Here is a 10467-nt window from a genome sequence, read left to right on the forward strand (position 1 = left end):
GGCCGCGCACAGACCCCGCCGGGGGGATTGCGGCGCCCATGGTCTGTAGGATTTAGCGAAGGGTGCGTAGAAGGTGAAGTTGTTTTGCCTGCTTCCTGACACAAGAGCAGAATAATATTGAACTGAGTTTTGAGGTTACTGTGCTTTGAATATCGCTGCTCTGGACTTAAATAGTTTCCCGGTGTCGTTGCAGAGTAATGGAAGGAAAAAAAACCAGTAAGAATCAGAGCAGTTGGGTGACTGAAAATCAAGGATGCTCAGGGCTATAGTAGAGGAGCGTCTTCTAATGTTAGAAGAGCGTTCGGCAGAAAAGGTCCACAGGATCTCAGGTTTAAGTGATCCGAAACGTTTTAGGTTTATCAGGGTCTCAGCTCTGATATTTCTAGCATTTACTCTGAGTTATCTGACTTTCTTCAGTACAGAAACTGGCTTAACCTCTTGGACTGGTGTCGTTCATGTATGTTGATACCTTGGTCCTACAGTCTGTGTTAAAGAAGGGGTTTGACGGAAGGCATTTGTAACTCATTTCCTCAGTGATTAAGAAGCTAGTAAATAGTGTGACCATATTAAGAACAAATCTAAGAGCTCTTGAGATGAGTAGGAAATGCTTTGCTGTTTTCCAGTAGGTGATTTTTCTAGGGCTGTGTCATCATGACAAGAGGTTCTGGTTTTGTCTCTTTCCTGGAAGAACTTTTTAGGAACTGATACTATAAACCAGACTTCTGCATGTGTATACATGACTAAATATAAAATGATATGCTAAAAAACTTCTGAACTTTGTCTCTTACCTGAATTTTTTGGTCAAGTTCAGTTTTGCTGTTGTGCTGTGCTTCAGCTATCGTCAGATTTACCTAAAGAAGAGGTTCCAGTACTCCTTATTTAAGTCACTGTAATAAAACTGGTTCTTCATTGTTTGAAAATTCACAGGCTTAAACCAGTTTAAATGGATACAACTTCTTTAGTACAAGATCTTACCCTTAGTTATACAGCTTGTGATCAAGCAGCCTGATTTCATCCATCTGCCCAAAAAGTTATGCTTGTGGATTAAAGTTTTGCAAATGTGTCAGTAACAGGGAAATTAAGTGTGTAAAATACACTTCATATGTCAGTATATGAACTTGACTCCCTGCAACTTTCTAGCTAATATTACAGAAAAGCTTACATTGAGATTTCAGTGTTTCTGTTTGTACAGACATTACATGCGCCTCATTTTGTATATTCTGAAACACTCCTCTCTTTCTTCCTTACAGGTTTTGTTCTGCCCAAAAGAATTAAATGATTGAAACTATAGATACTTCCAGTTTCATCTTGTGAACAATCAATATCAATATGGAGGCGTAGGCACCTTAGAAGGGACTTCAGTCTGAACTCTGGGAGGTAGTTCTGTGCACAAATAAAGAAACTAAGGGTTCAAATTTTTTTTTTTAATCTGAGGATTCTGTTTGTTTCTGTATGCCATAAACATGGCATACAGAAAAAACTTAATTCAACAGTATAAAGCATTAGAATGTCCCGACACAAGCCAATTAATTTATGTTAAATGTGATAACTCTATACTTGTAACTAAGGCACCAGGTTAAAACTGATATGCTCTGTTCAGTCTGTGCTGACAATGTTATAGACAGAAAAGTCTGGGGCTATTCCAGTTTAAGACAGTTCATCCTTGTCAGGGACAGCGTATAGGATTTGTTTTATCTCATAGCTGAATATTCAATATATGTGAAGTTGAGTATAAACTAACTTCTTTGGTCTTAACAAGTACTACAACAATATGCAGAAGTTGAGGGGTTTTTTAGAAGCTTAGTAGTAGCAAATATACGAGATGAGTTCAGGGGCTCCCTTTTTGTATGCCTTTTCAGCTTGATAAACCGTTATTTTCAGCCTCCCTATGAGGTTTAAACCCGAAAATCTTTACATGCATATTTATCAGCTGTCTAGGATGAAATAGTTCTTAAATCACTTAACATATGTTCTGGTTAAAAATTATGTTATTTTAGTTGCCCCCCATTTTAGTTTCTTTATTGACAAAGGGTTTTGATAACCCCATTTGAGGTTGTTCCCCCTGCCCCTGCCTGTATCCCACCTCCACTAGCCTGACAGATTGATAATGCTCTCCCAGATAACACAGTACAAGGAAAGCACATGACGCTGATATGATTCAAGGGAGGGTCCTTTTTGACGTGCTTGCTTTAATTGTCAGAATGGGGTGGGACAGCTTTTGCACTGAAAGCAGTTGTGTAAACTGAAGTATAAGAGCTTCCCTAGTGTTTTAAGGCTGTTAATTGTGAAGCTAATTCTATTCCCATACGCATTCAAAATTGCACATTGAAGTATTTTCAGGTTCCTACCTTTGTACAGGCAGGGGTTATTCCAAATTGCCTTTAATGCACACAACTACCTCCCAGAGGAAGACTTGTCCCATTCTTCCAAAAGTAATCCATTATGAACATAATGGAAAATAGCCCTTTCTTGGCTAGCATCATGAAGCAGAGTGCTTTGTGTGGTGAACTGAAGTATGACTTATCTTGTGAACTCTACAGAATGTCGACCTTTTCTACTTTCCCCATGAATGTACCAGTGTCAGAACGGAGTCTTGCTCGGGCTGGGTTTTATTACACAGGTGTGCAAGATAAAGTTAAGTGCTTCAATTGTGGCTTAACACTGGACAACTGGCAACCAGGAGATAATGCTATGGAAAAACATAAACAGCAGTATCCTAGCTGCAGTTTTGTTCAAAGCATGCTTTCAGCTAACAACCTCGGACTGTGTTCTCGTTCTGCCTTTTCACCTCTGGTTGCAAATAGTCTCTCACCATCTCTACATTCCATAACACTTTCTCCAAGTTTAGAACAAGTTGGATATTTCAGTGGCTCTTTTTCCAGTTTTCCACAAGACCCGATAACTACTAGAGCAGTTGAAGACCTTTCATTTTTGAGACCTAAACTTCACAATCCATCTATGAGTACAGAAGATGCTAGACTACGCACTTTTCACTCATGGCCGCTGACGTTTCTCTCACCCACTGATCTGGCTAAGGCTGGACTTTATTACTTGGGGACAGCTGACAAAGTTGCGTGTTTCACCTGTGGTGGTCAGCTGAGTAACTGGGAACCAAAAGATAATGCTATGTCAGAGCATCGGAGACACTTTCCTAACTGCCCTTTTGTGGAGAACGTTACCCGAGACCTGCCAAGTTTCAATGTGTCAAATGTGAGCATGCAAACTCATGAGGCACGTGTTAAAACATTCATAAACTGGCCAACTAGAATTCCGGTTCAGCCTGAACAGCTTGCAGATGCTGGCTTTTACTACGTAGGTAAGAAAAAATGATGTGTCCTATTTTATTTGTATTGCTATGTCAGCGCTTACTTTGAATTGTGTGAATGTTGCTAGATATTTTGCCTTGTTTTTTTTAAAGGCCGCAATGATGATGTCAAATGTTTTTGCTGTGATGGCGGGTTAAGGTGCTGGGAATCTGGAGATGATCCATGGATTGAGCATGCAAAGTGGTTTCCAAGGTAACTGGCAAAGTTTTTAACCATAATTTGTTCACATCCTGAAATATTTTTTGTCAGATATATACTGCACTTAATAGTTTTGTTTAACTTGACCTTATGATGTGCAAACTCATTCTTTCATTTGGATGTATTTCATGTACCTCTATTTAAAAGCTCTGAAGTGCTAAGGTGGCCTTAAATAAAACATTTATTCATTAAGCATGGTATGTGATGCTTTCCACTTCATAACTAAAAGCATCCCCAAATCACTATTAGCAAGTGAGGCTGCATTGTTAATGAGCATACTTAGCTAAAAGGGAAACAGTCAGAAAGCAGACTAAGGAGAGTGCAAGTAGAGAAATGAATTGGAAGGAACATCCAGCTCCCTTGGTCTAGTTCTGTGCCCATGATGAATGCTCTTGAACCAGTTTTTCAGCTCACGTGGTTTAGTTTCTTAGGTGTGGAAAGGCTTGTGAAAAAGGTTTCAGTGGCTGTTTAATATGTCACTATTGAAAAAATGACAGAAACAACTTTTTAATGTCTGCCATAATTAAGTGGCAATTGCATACCTAATTGATATCTCTACATACATTAGTGATAGAAATAGCTGCATTTAGTGTCAGGAAGGCTAATAATAATTCTTCACATCTTAGATCTCCAACTAGCCTTTCATGGGCAATTTACCAGCTACTGTTGGACCACATGATGTATGGAGAGTTAGATGACACCTTTCTTTCCTTCAGTGTTATGCCTGTCAGTAAATGTACTTAAGAGATACAGCTCTGCATTAGTGAAGCAGATCTGGCTTTGATAGGGATGTTACATTTTGTTAACTTCTTTTGAGTGATTTGAGTAGGAGAGAAGAATGGTGAGATATGAGATAGAAACAGTTTATCACTGCACCTTGTAGTGACACTGACATGGTATCATTTCTCATGACACACCATTAGAAGTGGTAGCAGAATGTAAAGCTGCTGCATATATATATATATATATCTATATCTATATCTATCTATATATATATCTATATACATACACACACACACACACACACAAGCCTACTGACTGCTGAACATCATGGAAAAGCTTTATCCAAGTGTCACCTGGCTTCCAAGAGAACTCTTTCCCTTCTGAAGGAAAAGAAACGTGTATTTAAGTTATACTATGTTACTGTAAACGCTTTAATTATTCTGTTTTTTTTTTTCCTTTGACAAGTATAAAGTATAATTCAATACACTTTTGTCAAATTTCAGGTGTGAGTATCTGCTTCGTGTAAAAGGAGGAGAGTTTGTAAGTCAAATTCAGGCCAGGTTCCCCCATCTTCTTGAACAGGTAAATTTTACTGTTCTGTAATTTTGGTTTTCCCTTGTTGAAGAGTGCTGTGGTTTTTGGGGGAGTTTGGTCCATCCTTCTGCCTTATTTCTGCATATATTTCTAATTGGTTTCTAACACAATAAATGCTCTTCATGAGCACAAAGATGAAACCAGTGCTGAACCATGGCTAATGGGCATGGATAGGTAGAGTTTAACCTGTACAGTGTACTTATGGAAAGTGTTAACGAGGCAGTGAGCTCTTCGGTGTCAGGAGAGGGAAATTCTGATGATGTTAGTTTCAGTAAATAATGCAGGTCAGTAGTACTAGGACAGCCTGAATTATTTCTATCCATAACTCTTCTGGCAAGGGTAAGCCGAACTTCCCTTCACGGAAGTGGTCAGCACTAACTTTATATTGATTATATAGCTGCAAAGATTTGCAGACTTGTGTAACCAAGTACTTAACAGGTACCATTCAGATAAAGAGCTTATCAAGTTAATGAGAGATGTGTTAGGAGGGTGTGTAGGGGGAAAAAGCAGTACTTTGGTACTAACGCAGTTCTGTTGTGTTCCACAGCTCTTGTCGACCTCTGATACGCCTGTAGATGAAAACATTGATCCCCCAAGTACGTATATTAAAGCATGTTTTTAAATTTCCTTATCGTTTTGCAAACTTAATAATTGGCTATCCAGAGCTAACTTGCTTAACAATTCTTAGATTTTCTTGGAAACAGTTTTGCAAGGATTTTCTGACTGATGATAAAAGTTAGGTAGCTTCAGTGGTGTATAGACAATGGTATATGGACAGAACTTAAAGGAAGAACCTTTAAGGGACTTTTATCTTTCATTTTCCTTATTTTTATACTAGCAGATCACATTAAGATTTTTTATGTTTAAATGCTTGGCATCTGCTGTATTTGTGGTTTTTAATTTCAGTGGTTTGGTTAAACAGAACATGACAATTCGATATTTGTTAAACTGACCCATGGTATTGAACTTGGTGGAACAGTTGCTGGAGGGAGTCATGACTGTGCAGTTATGCAACTCCATTTTTAGGCACATAGCTAGGTAAATGCTTTGAATTGACCAGTGGTGGTCAAGGATAAGGTAGGACAAGCTGATAAAGTGAAGTCTTTCTGTGCTGGACTCTGGTTATGGTGGAAATAAGCCCTTCCCAGAGGGCGAGTGGGTTATACTATCATAACCCCTCCTGGCTGAGGACAATGAGTCAGAGTCCCACATGTCTGGTGCTTAGTAAGTTGAGTGGAAAATTCTGATCAAGAGCTGGAACAGAGCAATTGTTTGTACTATAAACTTGAAATTTTCATTTCTTTCCTGCCCCCCAAGATATTTTTCAAGGCTGAACTTCTAAATGACCAAGTATAAAAAAGCTGCTGAGACACAATGGAATTCTCTGTGGTTTCTCTGGATTATCCTAGACTTCAGTGTAGGCCTTACACGGGATGACGTTTATCACAGATTCGATCCAATTACATCTCAGTAACTGGCTTCCATTTTTAACTACTTAAGAAGAGTTCGTTTAAGCATTGAAACTTTTTAATGCTAGATATTCATGTATATAACCATGTATGTAGGCAATGTTGATGTGTCTGACTTCTGGGTTGTATAGGTATCTTATTCTTTATATTATACATGGTGATCTTCCTCTTTGATCAGTTATTCATTTTGAACCTGGAGAATGTCCTTCAGAAGATGCAATCATGATGAACACGCCTGTGGTTAAAGCTGCCTTGGAGATGGGATTCAGTAGAAGGCTCATAAAGCAAACAGTGCAAAGTAAAATCTTGGCCACTGGAGAAAACTACAAGACTGTTAATGATCTTGTGTCTGATCTGCTGACTGCTGAAGATGAGAAGAGGGAAGAAGAGAAAGAGAGACAATTTGAAGAAGTGGCATCAGGTATGCATAAGGCTCGAGTAAAGGTGAAAGCAGAAGTGGTTTGTATTGCATATTGTTTTTATTCACTAAGTGATTTAGTTTAATTGCTATTAGGATCAACTTCTGTAAAAGCATTGTCAGGATATCTGTATGGAACTAGCAGTTTGGAAATTCTCATTCCTTTTCAGGAGGATGGTTCATACAGGTGCCAAGGGTTTGGAATCACATGATTCTCTGCACAGGAACAAAGCCATACTTTTTAAAATTTGTGTGCCTTTATATTGCTGTTATTAAAATAAATGGAATCAAAACACTTTCCTTGGCGCCCTCTAGTAATTTTTTTCCAAATTTGCCTACTCTTTTTAAGCTATGTGAATCAGTGAGCCATCATATCCACCTCCTAGAAGAGGCCATGAACGTTTACAAACAGATTCTGTAAGGTGCACAAAGGTCTGTTTATCTATGTCTGACTACACCATGTAGGTCAGCTATTTAACAGTGTTTATTTGATGTGTCTTTACCATTCCTTGTTTTAATAGTGTGTAAGTTTTGAAGCCTAAAAACCCCTACTCTTTTTGAGTCAGTGAAGCAGTAATGAAACTTCTCAATTATAAATTAAGACTGCTTCTTTCCTACTTGCATGTTCTATCAAAAAAGTATAGACAGATTCAGCCATTAAATCTTAATGGAAATTATTATTATGTTGTTGTTTGATAGACTATCTTTAAAAAAATCATCTCCTGGGTCTGACTGGGTTTTCTTGCACATAATTTTGTTGAACACCTCTTAGAAAAGCTTGATTCTGTCTACATCTCAGCCATGATTTTGACTGCTGCTGATTAGAGTTAACCTGTTGGTAGTCGGTGAGTTAGTGCTGGTGTTATGCAGAGGTGCTGTTTTTTCTTTGTGATTCTGCAGAGAACATTAACTTTTACTAGTGTGAAGTTAGACAAGATCCCCTCAGATAGCTTAACCTGGAGATGGGAGCGGGAGATTCCATTAGTGAAAAGTCTTCAGCTCGGAAGTTGCTTGTGTGTGGTTTTCTTAAGTCTGTTCTTTATGTGAATATCACAAAAATTCACTGAGGTATCTATAAATGATGTGTAGTAAGTGAACGTTTCAAGTAAAGTTTAAAGAATATATTCATTCTTGTTAAGCAGAAATGCAACTTGGAATGGTGTATTCCTAACAAACATCTGATCCCCTTTGCATTCCAGATGATTTGTCCTTAATCCGGAAGAATCGAATGGCTTTATTCCAGCGTTTGACATGTGTACTTCCAATCCTCGGGAGTTTACTGTCAGCCAAAGTGATAACAGAACTTGAGCATGATGTTATTAAGCAAAAGACTCAGACACCATTGCAAGCAAGGGAACTGATAGATACAGTTTTAGTGAAAGGAAATGAAGCAGCCAGCATATTCAGAAACTGTCTACGAGACTGTGACCCTGTACTGTACAAAGATTTATTTGGTATGTCTGGTTTTTGTTGGTTTGTATTTTTTTTAAGTACGTTAAGTCTATAGAAGCAACCAGTGCTGTCATAGCAACCTAAATATTAAAAAAAAAAAAAATAAAAAAAAAAAAAATAAAAAAAAATCAGATGCTTTGAATATAGATTAGTCAAATGATTAGGATCTTTTTTTCTTCTTATTTTAGTGGAGAAGAACATGAAGTATGTTCCCACTGAAGATGTTTCAGGTACCTTAAACTCTACCTTCTTACTTTAAAGGGTACTGTGAGACAAATAGTTAACATCATAAAAAAGAAAATGACCTTGGTTAAGAAATAGATTCTATGGTTTGCACTCTGTAATTCTGTTTTGGTAAGATGCATTTACCTGAAAAAGTGAAGTGCATGCACAGACTTGCAAGCAAGTCTCACGTCTATCTGCTACAAGCTGTATCTGTGCATTACATGTGCTTTTGCACTGTAGGAGGCCGAGCTTTCTGGAGCTCAACAATTCAAGCATGTGCTGGATTTGATCCCGGTACAAGCTGTCGTTCAGGCGTTTAGTAAAGACTGGACTGTGAATAGTAGATTAGCATTTCACTGCAGGTATCGTGATCTCTGCTTTTCCAGAGTGGGTTATAGGTGTCCTAAGATCTAGCTTGACCAACAGCTGGCTAGATAAAAGTTTGTCAGACATGAGATTGAGTTTTCTCTGATTCTTAGGCCTGTAGTTTAATATGTTGATAGACTGCAGAGAAGTATACAAGCCTGAATATAGCTCACTTCCACCAGCCAGGCTGTGCTCTATGCTTCTAATACCCAAGCAAGTAAAGTACAGCATTTGCTAAAATGTAAACATTGATTGGTTTGAAGAACTACAGTCGGCCACCAATTCCCAAGCTGTTTGTTGTCTCACAGAAGTGGAAAGTACAAACTAGTTCTTTGCATACCACTTTCTGATCTCTGGAAAATGTACTTATTTTCTCACTGCCATCTAGATTTAGTGAATACAGGTAGGGACATAAAGGGTGAAATGTAACATGGCTCTATTCTAATTAAAATGCACATATATATTCAGGCTTCTTAAAAAAGGAAATAATTTTTTCCAGGTTTACCTATGGAAGAACAATTAAGAAGACTGCAAGAGGAAAGAACATGTAAAGTTTGCATGGACAAAGAAGTTTCTATTGTTTTTATTCCATGTGGTCACTTAGTGGTGTGCAAAGAATGTGCACCGTCCCTTAGAAAATGCCCTATTTGCAGGGGGACAATAAAGGGTACAGTTCGTACATTTCTTTCATAAAGAGGGGAGCTTGCAAAATGTCTTTGCTCCTGTCATCCTCCAGTTGCTGAAGCTTAAGCCACACTGTCTTAAGAATGGAAAACTGTGATATAGAAGATGATTAATCAACTCCCTAACACCATTATGTAATAGTAAACTGTATCATCATTATGAATATGCTATGTCTTCCTTGCCAAAGCCTATTTCTGTTAATAAAACTAACTCAATACTAAGGTGAGATTTCTGCAGCTTTCCTCTCTGAGTAAGGAAAGCAGTTTCACTAGAATGCCATTTTGAATAAAAAACCCTTTGTGGTTGAGTTCCTAAAATAGAACTTGGCATAACTCTTGTCATGAGTTTCCCCCGTGTGGCTGTGAGGAAATACATGAAGGTTGCTGTTAACTTCAGCTACTGTTTTGGTTATGTTTTGCCTTTCTTATGGACTTGAGGAGGAAAGAGGCTGACTGTTGCAGGAACAGCAGGACATTTTTTTAAGTTCTGTTCATGTCTTGTTCATGACTTGTGTAATATGTATTATTAATAGTTTATACAAAGACTGAATTAAAATACTTCTGCTTCTCAAATGAGTGCTTGTTTACTCTGTTCCTTTTGTTGGCTTTTCTCTGTAGACTGCAGTGGCTAGAAGGCTGTCTTCTCCTGACCAAAATTTGGGGGGGTTTGCCTGCAGTAGTACCATAAAAGTTAATTCTGTGTCTGTTTCATTTTTGAACAGGAAAGTGAGCTTCTATACAGTTTGGTGATTGCCTCTGGTAATGTAGGGGGTTCAGATTTTAATCCTTTTTTGAAAAACACCCCCCCCCCCCCAAATAAAAACCCTAACAGCATCTGGTACTTCCTTTTGTCTGATTTTTCAAAGGATAGAAATCCTGGCTGGGAGTGGTCCTCATGACCTTAGAGATGACACAGAGGGTAGCTGTACAGTAATATAGCCTTTATGCTAGGGATTAAAATGTAAAAGCTACTTCTCTGTGTTTGGAACTTTATAGTGATTGTGCTATTAAAT

At 38.1% G+C, this 10467-nt stretch overlaps 1 protein-coding gene across 2 annotated transcripts in view; it reads left to right on the plus strand.

Annotated features, from left to right (window-relative positions):
• LOC113491430 (inhibitor of apoptosis protein) overlaps positions 1 to 10030 on the plus strand; it is an 18319-nt gene extending 8289 nt beyond the window's left edge. The window contains exons 2-9 of one of the 2 annotated variants that reach the window (XM_026868351.1): positions 1647 to 3316; positions 3419 to 3518; positions 4751 to 4829; positions 5389 to 5437; positions 6489 to 6731; positions 7928 to 8182; positions 8369 to 8410; positions 9271 to 10030. In XM_026868351.1, coding sequence (XP_026724152.1) covers positions 2443 to 3316; positions 3419 to 3518; positions 4751 to 4829; positions 5389 to 5437; positions 6489 to 6731; positions 7928 to 8182; positions 8369 to 8410; positions 9271 to 9464 — 1836 coding nt within the window. In that variant the 5' untranslated portion in view covers positions 1647 to 2442 and the 3' untranslated portion in view covers positions 9465 to 10030. Of the gene's footprint in view, positions 1 to 1250; positions 3317 to 3418; positions 3519 to 4750; positions 4830 to 5388; positions 5438 to 6488; positions 6732 to 7927; positions 8183 to 8368; positions 8411 to 9270 lie in introns of both variants that reach the window. The other variant, XM_026868344.1, reaches the window with a different exon arrangement.
• Positions 10031 to 10467: the final 437 nt, after the last annotated feature.

The sequence above is a fragment of the Athene cunicularia genome, assembly GCF_003259725.1.
Source record: "Athene cunicularia isolate RWA chromosome 1 unlocalized genomic scaffold, athCun1 chr1_part1, whole genome shotgun sequence".
Taxonomy (NCBI): Eukaryota; Metazoa; Chordata; class Aves; order Strigiformes; family Strigidae; genus Athene; species Athene cunicularia.